Genomic DNA, 17678 nt, shown 5'->3' with positions numbered 1-17678 from the left:
GATGTGCATTAAATCAGTACATTTTATTGGAAATGGACTAATTATTGTTGAAATAGTCTGAAATTCGTGATGCATGAATTATTTTTAATGAAGCAGAGGTCATATGAATGAAATAATGCCATATATCTTTAGGGTAATCATTCAGGGATTTTCCTTATTTCGTTCAGGTGACTAAGTTGGTTCAGAAATCGTATAGGAAGTGACATCATTCATGACCAATACGAGTCGGGGACTTAGTTGAGATTGATCGGAGTGTGAGGACGTTCAGTGCAGTAGTTATAATTCAGTTTGCTATAAGCTATAGCCTACCTTTGAATTTCAAAATGATTTCTAACACTATATTAGGGTTATTTCTCTTTGGAAGCATTCATTCAGGTATGTATCTAAATAAGTAAAACAGTGCTTCCACTATGATTAATAGTATGATTGATAATCTGAGTCTCTGAGAACAGTTATTTTATTGCCGCGATCTGGGTGCTTGTGCTGCCATACCTTATGATACCTACTACTACTAGCTACCTAGTCATAGACATAATTGACTGGTCACTGGTGCTGCGGTGCAGGCCATGCCATAGTGGTATTCATTTCCGTTATATTCAGTAATTGATGATGGCAAATGGTTATTAGTGTCATTGCCCAGGCCCGGCCCCCGGGGGCGGGGGAAATGAGGAAGGATAGTTACAGTGTTACACAGCCTTGTACTACAAACTTCTATTTGCACAGGAAAACTCCATGAAAACTTGCATTTTTTTGTTGACTATAATTGAAACAAATCAAACAATGGATGATACTAATGTTCAATTATGGATAGACTGTGGTATTACTGTTACCACAGTCTCATTCTTGGAATTCCTCTAGAATTATACACTGATTTATTTGTAAGGGTTAAATTTTCTCTGATATTTAATCTCGCTCCCCAGTCTGTAGAGTATGGCACAACATAGGTCGAGGACACCGTTATTCTGCCCAAAAGACACCAAGGCCCCATCTAATCGGACGGTGGACGCCGCTGTTTGCAGCGAGTGGACGGAGAGGACGCCAAAATTGTAAATTGGCAGGAAGATTCTAGCTAATATAAGGTCGACAATGAAACTGCAAAATAAACGCAAGTTTAGAATTGTAGTAGTAGCAGTAGTAGTAGGATGGTTTGCTAACGGTTCAAATTGCAAGCAAATTCGCGCTGCAGGTCAATTGTCAACCTAGGAAGCAAGGCGGAAGGTCTCCATCCCGGTAAAATTGACTCAAACAAAGCAGTGTCAGCATGTCAAAGAGACGGCTGTGCGTATAGGTACAGATGACAAGCAACAGTCCAACAGACACAAAGACACTAACAATAGTTTGCTTATAACGAGACATCGACCGCACTTCACGCATTACAGGCTCGACGTCTCGCGCAAAAAAGGCTCGACGTCTCACGAAATAAAGGCTCGACGTCTCACGAAATAAAGGCTCGACGTCTCATGCATTTCAGGCTCGACGTCGCACGCAATAGTCGCGTCATTTCACAAACCAGTGATGTGCGTTGGTATAGCCAACATAGTTAATTAACTAACCAGCGATCTGACAAGTGACGGAACGCTCGCTCCCGCTCACCATCCTAGCCGTGTTACGATCAATCAAAACATTAGAAATTAGTTTCAAGTTCATTGTGTAGATGAGCGTGGTGGTGCTGTGTCACTATAGGAAAGAATGAGGAAAGTACATTAGGTGGCGTAGATAGGCAGAAAGAGAGAGGCGAAAGGAAAAGGACGGGAATAGCTGAAAAAGGCGCTGTGCGCATTATTTGGCTTTATTGGGGTTCTCTGAACCACCCACTAGCCTACACGATCGTATAAGTTTAGTCACTAATGAACGATAATTAGTACACTTTGTTGCCTCGCAGTTTCAGGTTAACAAATTATCAACGTGTTGTAAGCTTTTAACAATGAATAATCACTCATAAACGTTACTCTTCGTTTCATGCTTTCCTCTTGAGGTTCTTCTTGGCTTCAAGATATGAATCTTGACATTTGAGATTCAGTTTCGGCATTTGAGGCTTTCCTAAAAGCACCAAATAAAAATCGATAAATAACTAATAGTAAACAAACATTAACATACATATATGGCCTAAATATTCCAAAATCTATTCATTATCACATTTCATCTCTTATGTATTTACAAACTGACATCCTAACGCAAGCACATGTATGTCTTCACTCCTGTTTTCCATGCAACAATAATCCTAACATCAGTAACATGCAGTCATGCACCTCGACGTTCCGCTCTTGTCTTCAGTAAACTCTAAACTAAAATGACAATTTAAAATTTCGGATGATAAGCAATGTATACAATAAATATTATTTCCCTAATCATTTCAATACTTCGATAGTTAAATAGTAATTATTCCTATCCCTGACAGCTTACTGAGAGGTTTTTGGGGTTACATTTGTGTTAGATGGAGCGGGCGAGAAAAGTTTTGCACGGAGGAATGAAAATGTATGAATGTGTTAGTTTCACTATTTGCGTTATTTATTTGGGCACATTTAATGAAGAAAATTAATAACAATTTTCATGCTGTATATTTACTCGCTTTGTCGTTTGTTAGTTTCGCTCAAGATTAAGATGGTGTGTTGGACTTAGTTGGATTAATTCGTCTATTTTTATCTGTAATGTGTCGCTCTCGGTGAGTCACGTCAAGCAGAGACGATTAAGCAAATATGAATTACTGCATTAAATAATATAGAGTTTTAAAATTAAACTAAATTGAAATTAAACTATAATATTAGAGGTGGATAGTGCGGCCTTTGGCAGCCATGCTAAACGGTGACAGTTACAGAAAAGTGTGCGACGATTGAATGAAGCGAAGGCGTTGAGAATGAGCAGAAACTGGAGGCTGACCTGCCTGAGGGTGTGGGAGGTGCTGCTTGTGAGGTGCGGGGTGTGGGAGGTGCTGCTTGTGAGGTGCGGGGTGTGGGAGGTGCTGCTTGTGAGGTGCGGGGTGTGGGAGGTGCTGCTTGTGAGACGCGGGGTGTGGGAGGTGCTGCTTGTGAGGTGCGGGGTGTGGGAGGTGCTGCTTGTGAGGTGCGGGGTGTGGGAGGTGCTGCTTGTGAGGTGCGGGGTGTGGGAGCTGTAGTCTGGCTTCAATAATACCATCGATGATTTGAAAGATGTGAGTAGTCTGGCTTCAATAATACCATCAATGATTGGAAAGATGTGAGTAGTCTGCAGACTGGAGTACAAACTATCTGCTGTGCATGTGTTGCTTGTGCTGATGGCAAGACATTTGTTATTTTCTTGTCTGACTGGGGAGAAATCCTTCACTTGTGGACCTATCAAAATTTTGCATTTTCCTTTTTTCACAAAGCTACTGCAATGACGTGCAAGAAAGAAGGAATTTTCGGCATCACCACCCACATCAACTGCCCACAAGCTGGACAGCCTTCAGATTATACCTTCTGCTGTGGCTCGGAAGAGAACCGCTACTGCTGCCCAATTCCATTTGAAATTGACCAAGAAACTGTGAACTCCATATTGGAAAGGTAAGCTTATTCTTTTCAAGCAGTTTTTTATAAAGCTTTATCTGGTTGATAACTTTTGTTCAATGTTTCTGTTATCATTATCCTTACTATTTGCAAATATTAACATTTGAATAATGGAGAAAAGGAAACACAAATCTACTGCTGTAGCCTTTACTGAAGTACAGTACTACCTGAAACCTTTACTCCAGATTCCCCTGGGCAGGTTGGAATATTGGCTATTATTCTAAATGAAGATCATATTCATATTGGGGCAACTGTTGTTCAGTTTTCTTTTGCCTCCCTCTCTCCATTAACTATTATTCATTCAGTTATTTTTTATCTGGGCTTTCATTCATTTTCTGAGATTTGAATTTTTTCTTATTTTTTCTAATATCTTCTTTTGTAGACAGGTATCGCTTTCTCGCCTCTTTATTATTATTATTTTTTTTTTGGGGTAGACAAAATTCTCAAATGCCCATGTCTTTTCCATTACCCAAGATACTTTTCCTTGAATTGTGTAATTAATATTTTGGCCACGTGTGTTATATAATCCTGCTTCCATAATAGACTCCATATCATGAAGGACATGAAACCGTTTCATCCTTATCTTAGATGTCCATAAGAAATAGTTCCATGAGTTGACCATCACAAAGATGCTTCTCACCCTTGCACTTAGGTCTTGAATTGCTCATATTTGTTGGTGACAATTGACTGCATTTCTGTATACCCTATGTTTAACCTGAGGGATTTACAGGCCTATTCATTTGAATTCCTTACATTTCTTATTTCTTGATGATCATGTACAGTGTTGCAATGCTTGCTGTTGGTTGAGGCTTCATTTATAGCAGTGCTAATATTCTTGCTGCTGGCAAATGGTCAAAATATGAACTGTCTTGCTAAGTTCAGCCATCAAGTTGATATTACTTCTTTGGTCCTCAAATTTGCTGTGCTGCACTTCTTCAGTACAACGTTATATAATTCAGCTCCCTCAAATTGTATTCTGAAAAGTTAATCATTAATCATTAATCTAGATCCTTACCTTTCTTCTCTACTTCTAACCTTTGCTAGATTCCAACCTGTAACTGGCCCTTCTTACTATACAAATTTGCTGAACTACTTTTAATATAGAGCACAGTTCTTAATAAGTACTATGCAATGTGAGAGCGGCTTAGTAGTAGCTTGAAGTAACCTGGCGTGCTGAGGTGGTTGGCTTGAGCAGGCCTGATGAGGGTGGGCTTGAGCTGCAAGCTTTACCACGACGAAAGTTCCAAACTTCACATTCATTCCTTGGCTTGTGAGTTGTCCTTCATGTCTCATATCTGGCTGTTGTCCTCCTCTTTTAATTTTGCTGTTTTTGCTCTCCTCTTCTTCACTTCACTTGGCATTTGTTTTCATAGTTTTGTTTGTGGCAGTAGCTTTTTGTAGTGCTTTTCCTTGCTATTTTTTCATTTGTTACATCCTCTTCTTATTCATTTGTTACCATCCTCTAAAAATTATTGCTCTGTCCGCCTCATCCTGTCCCCAAATTTAATGTGCATACTTATAGGGAAAACTTTCTAGTGTACAATCAGTGTTCATCCACAGTTATTTTTGTTTTTGTCTGCATAAGTGCTGTAGTATTGAATTTTTTGTATGTGAGATGATGTGCATACCAGAAGTCAACTATGCATGATTGTAGTAGTCAACTACCTCTCACTGTTCATTTGGCTTTGTTTTAAGTCTGTTTTAGTAATTAACATAGCTGTTGTGGCTCTCAGTGGTGTAAGAGAACTGGTAATGTCAGTTTGTTTGCTGGTTGTTGTCATTGTATTTTTGTTGTACGCTATAATTGGCTTGGTTATTTTATCAGTTTTATGTAATAATTTGCCTGGCTCAATAGAGAAAATTTACCCTGCAGTCACTCAATTGGAAAAGAAAGTTTCTATGACAGTAGAAATAGGATGAATTGCTTGGGCTGCTGGTTTTGTCTGAAGAGCAACAAATGCCTGATGTCTTAATTTAATAGCCCATTGTAGAAAATTGAATATTTGAGGTGGTGCTTTGCACATGAACTTGGCTGGCTTCATCCCAATAATTTTTAAAGCCTTTGCAGCTCCCAATGTTTTGTTATGGTTATGATCAGAGCGCAAGTATTGAATACAGCCTTTAACGTGCATTGCAGAACTGAGGTGTACAGGATCCCTGGTGCAGGACTCTTATTGCGGTCTGCACGCCAGACGTCACAGAGTGCTGGCACTGTTGTGTTAGAGACACCAGTGACTTCACAAAAACATGATGAAAATGAAGGGATAATCTCTGATGGAGTCAAGAAAGTCAAAGACAAAGTCAAACAAAAAGTTAAAGACAAAGCTAAAGATAAAGTCAATCAGGTGATAGAGAAGCAAACTCAAAACAAGTGAGTAGAGTTAACTGAATTGTTGCCCATGCATTGAAATGCAAACTTAGCCCCTCTATAGCTGCTCAACTTAACCTGTTAGTGTCCTAAATATCTGAAGTTTAGAGCTGCACCTACTTGCTGTAGCTCTTTCCTGGGCTCTGTAATGCTCTGGTTGCTGTGCTTATGTCTGTACTATAAAGTCTCAGATGTTACACTCTTGTGACTGCCAGTAAATTTCTTGCTACTGCAGTGATTTTCTCCTCTAATGTTGAGTTTTAAATGTTCTTTAACATTTGCGCATATTCTCATGGCTTGCAATCAATAACCTTAGGCACTAGGATTCTCATTTCTGCAACTTATGACACCTTGGTTGACTTAGTTCTCTTCTGCAGTCCATTAAGTCCTGGTAACTGCAATTCATTTTTTGCCCCTCAACCTTATCCTGCAAGGTTATGGGTTTTCAATTTGTTGTTTACAGATCACCTGGATTGATAGTGTGAGTGACTTGGTCTTTGAAACTGCATTCCCTTATAACAATCCTATAATAACAACAATATTATGGAACTCCCACTATTCCAATTCATTCTGAACAACACCAGCTTTAATTCTGAGCCTTAGGTGTATTTAAAGGGATTCATATAATATGTGTGGTCCCTGTCTTTGTTGATGTATACGTGTCCAATTATTCATTTACTGAGGAATGAACATCAGTGCTTTTGTTTTGTTTGACCTGCTCAATTTCATGCTTTAATTACAATTGCATGTTTAAACCACACATTGCTCACTGTTAACACCAATCTACTTCATGCAGATCCTTGTCATAAGTCAATATTCTTATCACGATTTAAGTTTGTGGCTTTCATTCATGTTCTTAAATCTTAATTGATGTCATTGCCACTGTTCAATGAGGTATGCACCTATTCTGGTCCATTTTCCATGAACATGACTGCTTTAATTTCACATTTTGGAATCCATGAAGCTTGTGCAATATAATGGTTTTGGAGCTCATGTGTATACACATTGACAGGTCCTCAGCTAAGATCATTAGGGGCTGGAGCTCTCTGCAGCCCTTGACTACACCTCTCATTTGTGTTGCAGTTCGTCCTTCTTCCTAGAATTACAGTGGAAATTGAGGTCATTGTTTAAATGAATTTAAAGGAAGATAATAAGTTTACTATGTTGCAGCCTGCCCCGACTGCTGGGGATCTTGGCTGGAGTGGTGGTGGTTGTGGTGCTGGTGTGCATCATCTGCTGCTGCTGCTGCCCATTCTGCCTCATCGCAAAGCGCCGCAACCGAGGATATGTGACTAGAGGTGTGTTACTCAAGTGTTATTTGTTACTAGAGTAACACACTAGAGGTGTGTTACTCAAGTGTTATTTCCAGTCACTATACTCTCACTTGAAGGTTACCTCCAGTTACTATGCTGTCATATGAGGCATGTTACCTCCAGTTACAATGCTGTTATATGAGGCATATTACCTCCAGTTACTATGCTGTAATATGAGGCATGTTACCTCCCGTTACAATGCTGTCATATGAGGCATGTTACCTCCAGTCACTAGTAAAGTAGTAAATAAACTTCTTTCATGGATCTTCTGGAGAAGAGTTAGTAGACTCCCTAAAGTCTTGCAGCTTTTTGCTTATCCAACAACTTTTGCAAAAGAAGATGAAAACTAGATTAGACGATGAGACCTGTAGGTATAATTTAAGAAAATCGAAAGTCACTCTATTTTTGATTGAGACAATTTTCAGTTTCATTGTAAAAAAAACTTGAAAATCCTAAGCAGAAAGTGCCACCCACACATTAGGAAAAGCTGGATCTCAGAGAAGAAAAAAGAAAGCTGGATCTTGGAGAAAATCGGAGAAGCGATAGATTCTCTATCACAATCAGGAGATTGAAGATGATTGTTGTACATAAGTAATTGTTCCGAAATCATGGTGTATTTTTGGTATGTTTATGAGCATAAAACTTTACCAGCAAGCTGATGAACTAGCATTTGTAAATCACTGTAATTGAGCAAAGAAGCCTCCTGAATCGTATCATTGCCACCAACAGAGGCATCAGTTTCAAATTCTCACAGCCAGAATTCCTTCATCCAGTCAAGCAGAAGAGATGAACTAACAATCAAAGTTGTAGCCAAATTGGTGCTCATCATCAACAACATGAAGCTGACATCAAGAATTCCAAAGCTTAGGAAACGCCTTGTGAATTAAAATATAACTTAATTGAGCTTGCTATTCTCTTTTATTTTAAATTTTTGCTAAAGCTTACATGTGTGTATTTTTCATTCCAAACGCAGACGGCCCTGACTGTAATATAAATTATTGAATGAGTAATAATGTTGCATTAATGCCGCACTGTATTATCCCAGAAATTATTCAAACTCTATCAAAGTCTGGAAAGGAGCAGTTGATATGCTCAAGAATAATGTCTTTTTATTCTGATATTAGGTAATCATTTACTAGAAAATATTGCTAGCAACTAGCAATAGAAGACAAAACTAAGAACACTCGACGCAAAATTAATACCTATTATTATGAGGAATATAGTCAGCCTGTAAATTGCACGTGATTGATACGTCATTGCTCACTGTTCACCGTGAATAGTTTTGTCATTTATTTTTGAAATGAAAAAACATTTAATGTGGAGAAACAGTCCATTTGTCCACGATTGTCTTACTGTCCGTTCCGCAGCATCAAGAAAAAGTATATTGTATTGATTACAGGTGCCACTGAGGTGACCGTGACTGTACCTCCACAACAAGCTGCTCAGCCTCTGCAGCCATATTCTCAGCCACAACCTTACATCCAGCCTCAGCAGCCGTATCCTCAACAACCGTACCCACAGCAGCCCTACCCTCAACAGCCCTATCCTCAACAGCCGTACCCTCAGCAGCCATATCCTCCCACAACGCCCGGCTATCCTGGTGAGCAATTTCAGGAAAAATCTTTACTTTTATTTCGGTGCTTTAGAGTCTCAATGTCACTTTGGCGCAGTTACCCATGTAATGCATGTAGGTGCGGCAAAATTATTTTGCTTTGTGAGTGGCCAAAAGTTGTATTTGTGTACGGAGTCGAGAGATTTTCAATCATAAATTCGTTTAGCAAGCTTCATTTATTGATGGATGAAAGCACTTGAATGAACATACTGCTGTGTAACATACAATAATTTTTCTTGGCTCTCTATATTTTTGGTGTCTGTGACTTTCCTATTGCTTTCTATTCAACAATTAGTTTCATTCGTGTATGGCAAGACGATGTATGAGCCGATTACGGGATTGTAAGAAAATATTTTTTTGTGTGTGTTTAGTGTCTACTCTTTATAGCGTCAAGAAGGGTAAGTCTGAATAAATTGAACGGTAAGTCACATGAGCTGGAGATCACCTTGGGGTTGTTGTTGTTGTGTTTGATGTTGATGTTCCCCGAGTCCTGGTCACGCCGTCACTCGAACCGGGCTCAGACCAAAGCTGTGCGACTGATGTTATCCCTGCCCGGAGCCTGGGTGCTGCCAGCTCCGGGCTTCACTCTTTACCATCTTGGTGGTAAAGAGTGAAGGTGTCTGCCTTCAAGAGAGGCCATTTCAGCAGCAACGGGGCGTGAACGATCTAGCATCGTGTTTGTATTGAAAAGGGCTTTTATATCATTGAAACAGACGTTATCGGAATCATTATAATGTTCAAAGTCATGGTCTTGTTTCGAAGTTTGAAGGCAATAACTTTGAACGGACTGTAACTATGAGGCCCTGAACTGCACGAGATCATCGAACAGTACAGTACAGAGCTCTGAAACATTGAACAGAAGCATCAAGAAATAGAACCTTATCCTTCAGGCATATGATATAACATGTTTTGCAGTCCCGGGTCTCTAAGAACCATTCAGCAAATTCATTATCGTGTGAAAAACGACGATGATGGCTAACGTTGTTATGATTCCGGAAAAGTCTGTTTTATTACCAGAATGATCCGTTTGAATACGAACGCAAAACTCTCTTCTTCACGTTTCTATTGATACTGAAATGACGTCCCTTGATGAACAGATATCCCCTACCTTTGGCCGACACAAGGTGATCCACACCTCACGTGACGGGCCGTTTAAATTATCCATAGATCCCTGCTGGACCCTGACCATGATAATGATGGTGTGGCTGTCATATGTTGGCCCGATGGTTGGATCAAAGTTTAGTGTGCACTCTTCTTACTGAAACTCCGAGCGCCTTATTCGTACCTCTTATGTCCAAATTTATTGAAAGCAGTTGCATTCATTTCATTGAGGACCGGTTCGAGTACAAGCGTTTGGAGGGAACTATGTTGTTCGGGACTGCATTGCATGAGCATTTGGCCAGTCGTTAGTCAAAGTCTACTTTATTCTGATTCTCAGAAGCCTCCTCTGGCAGATTATATCTTTTCATATAAATTCTCCACATGCTTATTTAATTTCAACATTGTATTTTGTTCTGACGGGAATTCTTTTCTGCAGATCAACCACCCCCATACGCTGAGAAGCAGTCCGCCTACAACCCCAACTATCCCAACGCCTAGACTCCTTGTCTCCTCTCTGGTGTTGGGGGCATTGCTGTGCCTGCATCGTGCCGTTCATCTCGGGCCTGCACCGTGGACCACGATTCTCATGCGTCTGCTCCAATACTCGAACATGTTTCCTCATGAATCTTCTTGCTATTACAGTAAATGCATGTGCTGAAAGTCCAATAAAACTCTTAACATAGTATGCCGTGTATTTAAGACACTTCTGATAGTTCTGTTTTCATTGTTCGCTCATGTATTGAGCGCAACTAGCGTACACGATTATAATAATTTGAATTGGTTAGGATTAGCAGATAAAGGGAGTTTACTCGGCCTCTACTGACACTCTGGTGAATCTCGGTCAAACGTCCGTCTTGCCGCTAATGAGATTATTTGTGTTAATCAGTATTTTAAACTTTATAGTTCGAGTGAACCTGTGCTCTTGGCTCTTGCCGCTAGTGAGATTATGTCTGTTAATGGTAAAACATCTTCGTAATTATTCAAACTCGTTATATGTTCGATGGTTCGATTGAACCGGCCCTCTTGCCGCTAATAAGATTATGAGTGTTAATAAGTTCTTTGAATTGTATGGTTCGAGTGAACCGCACAATTCTCTTGACGCGAATTAGATTGACTGTTAATGCGTACTATAAACTATCAGCTATAGGCAACATCCGAGCAAACCATTATCTCGCTTGGATGATTTTGTTCACCACGATGTGATGCGAAGAACGTCACGTGTGAGGTGATGAGCATCACGTGTGATGTTCTTAACAACCTGTCAAGTCCAGTTCTGTATTAAATTTTTGGCTGCGGCCTTTCATTCCCTGCGCTTGTTTGCATTTCGGTTCAAGTAACTCGAAGTATTGATCTATTTGCTCTCACTATGCGCTGTCATATTACACAGGCGTGAGCTGAGATACTCGTGGCTGGGCTACAGCGCAGTTCACCGCGTGAGATCTGACTCGAATGTTATGTAAATATCAGCGCATGAATTAGTTAAGATGTTCTGAAATCATTTGTACCTTTTTCCTGTCGCACTTTGAGACGTCGTAGTTTTATTTCATCTTTGCTGAGGCTTTGGTGGCGAGATCCCCAACCATGACAAGACAAGAGGAGTTCCTTGGGTCAATCCTGCGCCTCACGAGGATTGGCTAGGGAGGGAGTGAGTCTCAAATTACGTTAAGCTTTTCACTATCGTACTACGCTTGCAAATTTACGTTGAAAATCTCATTAATGTTTGTATCGTTCATGAACAGCGTCCAAAGTTGCGCTATTTTCTTTAATCGTTCCTGCTTTACTCCACTAGTTCTAAGCATTTTAGTTCTTACGCCTACGTTTTGTTCGTATAATCAGTTGCTGTTGATGGCTTAGTCGAGGACGCGCATGGTTCTCTGTACTTGCATCCGCTCTTCTTTGAACTTATTTTCTGTTCTAGTTGTTTATTTCATATAAACATGTCAGGTTGGCATGACTTAGCCATACGCGGATTGCATAATCATTCATTTAAGCAGTTAATGTGGATTATTCTTGTCTTACCGACCCTTGCATTTACTTGTTTTTATTTGTCTTTCCGAAATTTCATTTTGTTTTGAACGGGCGACTCGTTCGTTTTCAGTATTGGTGCCTGAGCTGGCCTCTGTGATGTTGTGGACATGGTTCCAATAATTTCTTAGCAATCTCAACAAAGAGATTTTCAGTAATCTCTGGGTTAATATAATTTATTGGTAATCTCAACCTGAAGTGGAACCTTATGGGACGATCGGAGTTCTCGAGACGACCGTGAGCTACCGTACTACCGTCAATATCGCCGAGTCGCCATTACACCCTGCCTACAAAACCAAACTTTCTAGTAACGTGTCAACAGGTATAAGTTAATTGAATCGCTCTAACACCGACAAATCTACGTCGGGCTAGCATTTCACGATTTTATTGAAGTTGACGATTCAACTGGAACGGCGACTAGGGTGTTGTTGACGGTAGATGATTGTGTATGTTTTAAGAGGATCGTTTGTTCAAAGTCAGTTTAAATTTTATTGCACATCCGAGAGTGTTAACCTTAAGACGAATTCCGTTCTTATAAATCCCGTGTAATCTTGTTTTGTGTCTTTTATTATCCTCGTTACCTGGGGCCATAGGTGGGAAGAAGCTCTCGTTGAGGACGGGGTGACGAATTACCGGTAATAAACATTCCTCGCGTACCTACGCTCGTCAGGTAGGTCAGGTAGCTATGTAGGCAAGAGTAAGTTGTTTAGGCAGGACAGTTGTTTGGTGAAGTAGCATCTAGGCATGAATAAGTTGTGTAGTCAGGACAGTTTTAAGGTCTAGTAGCTATGTAGGCAGGACAGTTGTAAGGTGAATTTGCTATGTAGGCAAGAGTAAGTTGTGTAGGCAGAACAGTTGGAAAGTTCGTGGTGCTTTGTAGGCAAGAGCAAGTTGTGTAGGCAGGAAAGTTGTAAGGTGAATTTGCTATGTAGGCAAGAGTAAGTTATATAGGCAGGTTGGCTGTGATGTGAAATACCTAAGTGGGATTTCTTTTGTTTCTCCTCTCTGCCTCTCGTGCGCTCAAGCGACTTCTCGTATAAGCGACCTCTTGTGTCTGTTTCTGTTGCTCTTCCCTAGTCCCTCTTTAATTGTCTGAGATGCTAACGCTGCTCCTTTCTTGTCGACTACAGCGAGCTGGGCACTTGAGACCTTCCGCCTTTTGCAAATGTTGAATAATTCGAAAAATTGCCGCTGATTGAGACCTTCCGCCTTGCTGAAAATGTAGATTTTTAATCTCTGGTTTGAAATATCTTGATAGTTGACGCGCTAGTAGACCCTATTACTACTATCACAACCGCTCGGTCAATACGTATAAATCGAAGGATGTGGATGAGAAACAATGTTTTCTCTGAAATATTCAATTCCTTTATTACAAATTTATTATCAATAGTCAATATTATTGTTTATGTATATTCTATACAGATAATATTGAACACCCTGAACGACGGTCGCAGTAGCGGCCGCTTGCTCAACGTCGCGGTGCTTATTTTCAATGGCGATGCGGCGGTCATAAGTTCTATGCTAGTCGTAAGTTACACGGTGGTCGTAAGTTCTACAGTAGTTATCAGTGCGGCGGTGGTAGTTTTTGTTCTACGTTAGTCTCATTTAGTTTTACGCTAGTCGTAAGAGACCCACGGTGGTCGTAAGTTCCACAATAGTCGCCAGTGCGGCTGTGGTAGTCAGTCCTACGCTAGTCGTTAGTGAGAGGACGATCATATAGTTCTACTCTACTTGGGAGTACTGAAGAGTTGTTCGATTTTTGAGGTGGCACTGCATTTGAGATTCCACCCTCGGAGCCGCAGTGATTAAAAATGAATTTTTTTGTTGTTGCGGTGTCACTAAGAAAGTTTGGGGGAAAAACACGAGTGGCACCAAACAAACGACCAGAAAGATAATGGAAAAGACAGAAGCTGAAAATGGCGTATATCGTATAACTAGGTTGATTGTAGGTGTGTGGGCAGAGAAGGAGAGAGAAAACTCTGCAAGGCCTAAAATGGTTTACACGGGTGTGGTGATGAGAGGACGGCGATTCATTATTTCCAATATTTAAATATTTGAGCACTATTAAACAAGAATAAAATATATGCGTACCCAGTGTGGAACTTTGTACAGTTGTTAACATAGATACTGGATTGTTCAGGACCTAATATGCAGCAGGTGGTTCATAGTCAACCATTACGAAGAAACTTTAGAAACAGCTAGTCGTGCTATACAATTGACAGCTGGTTTGTGGGATGTTTATTGGAACGGTGTCGGTGTAACAGCTGGTTGTGGACTGCATTCCTTCAGTTGTTATAAACTTTGCAGCCAAGACCACGCTGTGCTTCACTTGGGCCTTCATCGTCCGCCGTCCATCAGTTTCCGACACGTGAGTCGTATCGGCCACCGTGGCCCGGGGGGACAGTAGAACTACCGTGAATTTATCTTCAGTTGAGGAGGCTGAAGCATGGCGCTGTAGCTTGCTTGTTGATGGTAGATGGGAGGGGATACGGTGCTGTGGTCAGGTACAGCTGGTAGAGTGGAGCGTTCAGTGGTACAGCTGGTAGTGTGGAGCGTTCAGTTGGACAGCTGGTAGAGTGGAGCGTTCAGTGGGACAGCTGGTAGTATGGAGCGTTCAGTGGGGCAGCTGGTAGTGTGCAGCGTTCAGTGGGACAGCTGGTGGTGTGGGGCGTTCAGTGGGACAGCTGGTAGTGTGCAGCGTCCAGTGGGACAGCTGGTAGTGTGGTGACATGGCTGTCTCGTGTGGTGAGATTCGCCATCTGCCGGCCCGCTGCGCTGCGTCTGTTGTGGTGCTACAAGATGGTCACGGCGCGCTGGGTTGAGCGGCCATCGAGTGGAACAGATGGTTCTGCGGCGCGTATTGCTGTGGATGGTAGAGTTCCTGACCGTGAATCATGTGCTGCTGAACCATCGGCTGGTTGGCAGGATCATCGTGGTGGTTGTGGTACATGTCATGGTTGGCATAGACCACCGGTGGGGAGTGGATGGGGGGCGGCATGAGGCTCCCGTCCCCAGGGTCCCCGTCAGGAGACTGGGGAGTGCAGGCAGGACGATGAGTGCTGTAAAGCAGCGAAGAATTACCAGGAAGATCCTGGCGGTTCATCCTCTGGACTTCGTTGAAGTTCCTGAAGGACTCCGCGTTTGGGTCGGCGCATCCTTCGTCGCCTCGGGGGTCGTCATAGGAGCTCCACAGCCTCGTCCTGTACACGTCGTCCGCATGCCAGGGCGACGACCCCAAACCCGCCACGTCTGCACGTCAGCCAACTCATTAACTTGTGCGTCTGCACGTCAGCAAACTCATTAACTTGTGCGTCAGTAATCCAGCCAACTCATTAACTCGTGCGTCAGTAATCCAGCCAACTCATTAACTCGTGCGTCAGTAATCCAGCCAACTCATTAACTCGTGCGTCTGCACGTCAGCCAACTCATTAACTCGTGCGTCTGCACGTCAGCCAACTCATTAACTCGTGCGTCTGCACGTCAGCCAACTCATTAACTCGTGCGTCTGCACGTCAGCCAACNCTAGCACACGTCTCTAGCACACGTCTCTAGCACACGTCTCTAGCACACGTCTCCAGCACACGTCTCCAGCACACGTCTCTAGCACACGTCTCTGGCAGGTCTCGTACCTGTCTCGGCCGAGACGTTGCTGAAGTTCTCTCGCCTGTCTGCCGGCGCCATGAAGCCGCAGTCGCCTGCGCAGGTGACATCACGATAAGATATACTATGGCAATAATAGCATGAAGATATGATTTATTATGGCAATAATAGCATGAAGATATGACAAACGAGACAAACGTCTTCAAGAAGCAATAAAAAATCAATAAAATCTTCGTAAAATACTTTAAAATCATATGACCCTATTAACAATCCTTTCACACTATGGCTCAACACCCTCAGCACCATCAGCACCGTCAGCACCCTGAGCACCTTCACCACCATCAGCACCCATAGCATCCTCGGCACCATTAGCACTTTCAGCACCCTCAGCTCCCTCAGCACCCTCAGCACCCTCAGCACCATCAGCACCCATTGCACCCTCAACACCCTCAGCACCATCAGCACCCTCAGCTCCCTCAGCACCCTCAGCACCCTCAGCTCCCTCAGCACCCTCAGCACCCTCAGCTCCCTCAGCACCCTCAGCACCCTCACCACCCTCAGCACCCTCAGCACCATCAGCACCATCAGCACCATCAGCACCATCAGCACCATCAGCACCATCAGCACCATCAGCACCATCAGCACCATCAGCACCCTCAGCACCCTCAGCACCTTCCAGCTGCCCCGGGGTTGGCGGGGTGTAGTCGTAGGGATGGAGAACAGTGCTTGCTGCCTGCACCTTCTGTCTCTTCCTGCCAAGGTTCCTGTCAAGGCTTCTGTCAGGAGTCCTGTCTATGCTCCTGTCGTGGAAGTGGGTGAGGTCTTGAGGGGCTTGCAGCTGCGGGTGTAGGGTGGGGTCAGGGCACCCGTCGATGTCTGCAACACAGAGAGAGGAGTTGTACAAGCTGTTGTTAGAGCTCTAACAAAATTTGGGCAACGCGTAGGCTGCTACTACTCAAGAGTCGCTACATTCGTCTTAAAGAGACCCAAAACGATCAGTCGGCCTTTTTAACCGATTGAGTCTGTCGATTTGTGTGAGCTTTGATCAACCTCAATCAGGACTTCAATCTTTTGATCAAAACATTATTCTCATCATAATTGGGATCAATACACAAATGTTGTTCGTTTATTAGTGGTTGATTTTTGTGTCGCTGTGTCAATTTTATTGGTGAGAAATGGTTTTAATTACAGATTTGGCCTTCCTCTCCCTAAAATTCGTTGCCCTCAGGCAGAAAAAATATACAGTAGTCTAATAATGAGTAGTACAAAATGAGAAAAAAATTGTCTCAATTGTCATATTTTCTGCAGCTGTCGCTAGTCAGTTCACACTGATGGCTGTTACTAGTCAGTTCACGTTGATGGCTGTCACTAGTCAACCTACACTGATGGCTGCCACTAGTCAGCTCACACTGATGGCTGCCACTAGTCAGCTCACACTGATGGCTGCCACTAGTCAGCTCACACTGATGGCTGCCACTAGTCAGCTCACACTGATGGCTGCCACTAGTGAGCTCACACTGATGGCTGCCACTAATCAGCTCACACTGATGGCTGCCACTAATCAGCTCACACTGATGGCTGCCACAAGTCAGCTCACACTGATGGCTGACGCTGATGGCGACGTTGGGCCTGTAGGGGGGCGCGACGTGCACGTGCTGGTGCGTGTGATGGTGGAACTGCGGTCCCCCTCTGCACACGAACTCCGTCCCCCCGTGGGGGGGATACGCGACGTTCATCTGGTGGTGGTGGTGCAGGTGCTGGTGGTGATACGGCAGCCACGGGGCCATGGCCCCATGACCAACATGCCCCACGTGCCCCGGGGAAGGATAAGTGGGCTGATCCGTCCCCAGGGCCCGTCCCCGCTTCTTGGGCTTGTCCTCGCACGCCTCCTTGCCCTTCTTGAAGGCCTTGGCGAACGGGTTGAAGCTGATCTTGAGCAGCGTCACCTGCGGGGGGAGGAGCTTTTAGTGACGTCACCTGCGGGGGAAGAGCTTTTAGTGACGTCACCAGCGGGGGGAAGAGCTTTTAGTGACGTCACCTGCGGGGGAAGGAGCTTTTAGTGACGTCACCTGCTGGTGGAAGAGCTTTTAGTGACGTCACCTGCGGGGGGAAGAGCTTTTAGTGACGTCACCTGCTGG

The 17678-nt window shown here is 43.1% G+C and overlaps 2 protein-coding genes across 3 annotated transcripts in view; one reads left to right on the top strand and one right to left on the bottom strand.

Moving 5' to 3' along the window:
* Positions 1-161: 161 nt before the first annotated feature.
* On the top strand, positions 162-12494 carry LOC108666081 (protein shisa-5). 2 transcript variants are annotated; one of them, XM_018152894.2, is made up of 6 exons: positions 162-375; positions 3344-3518; positions 5659-5892; positions 7060-7187; positions 8602-8802; positions 10352-12494. In XM_018152894.2, exons 1-6 carry the CDS (start codon positions 324-326, stop codon positions 10411-10413), a joined length of 852 nt encoding a protein of 283 aa, XP_018008383.1. In that variant the 5' UTR covers positions 162-323; the 3' UTR covers positions 10414-12494. The 2 variants fall into 2 exon arrangements, with proteins under 2 accessions (XP_018008383.1, XP_047739402.1); XM_047883446.1 differs by lacking the exon at positions 5659-5892 and adding an exon at positions 4717-4791 and having other exon boundaries at positions 166-375.
* An 800-nt stretch (positions 12495-13294) lies between these two features.
* The window catches only part of LOC108666078 (optomotor-blind protein), a 16892-nt gene continuing 12508 nt past the window's right edge, over positions 13295-17678 (bottom strand). The window contains exons 5-8 of the mRNA XM_018152890.2: positions 17138-17486; positions 16213-16416; positions 15570-15635; positions 13295-15189 (exon numbers count right to left, since the gene is read on the bottom strand). Of these exons, the coding sequence (XP_018008379.1) occupies positions 14744-15189; positions 15570-15635; positions 16213-16416; positions 17138-17486 (1065 nt within the window). The 3' untranslated portion in view covers positions 13295-14743. The remainder of the gene's footprint in view (positions 15190-15569; positions 15636-16212; positions 16417-17137; positions 17487-17678) is intronic.

This window comes from Hyalella azteca, unplaced genomic scaffold (assembly GCF_000764305.2).
Source record: "Hyalella azteca isolate HAZT.00-mixed unplaced genomic scaffold, Hazt_2.0.2 contig12899, whole genome shotgun sequence".
NCBI classification, from domain to species: domain Eukaryota; kingdom Metazoa; phylum Arthropoda; class Malacostraca; order Amphipoda; family Hyalellidae; genus Hyalella; species Hyalella azteca.
The sequence above is the reverse complement of the archived record's forward strand: the minus strand, read 5'-3'. Positions and strand labels throughout refer to the sequence as shown.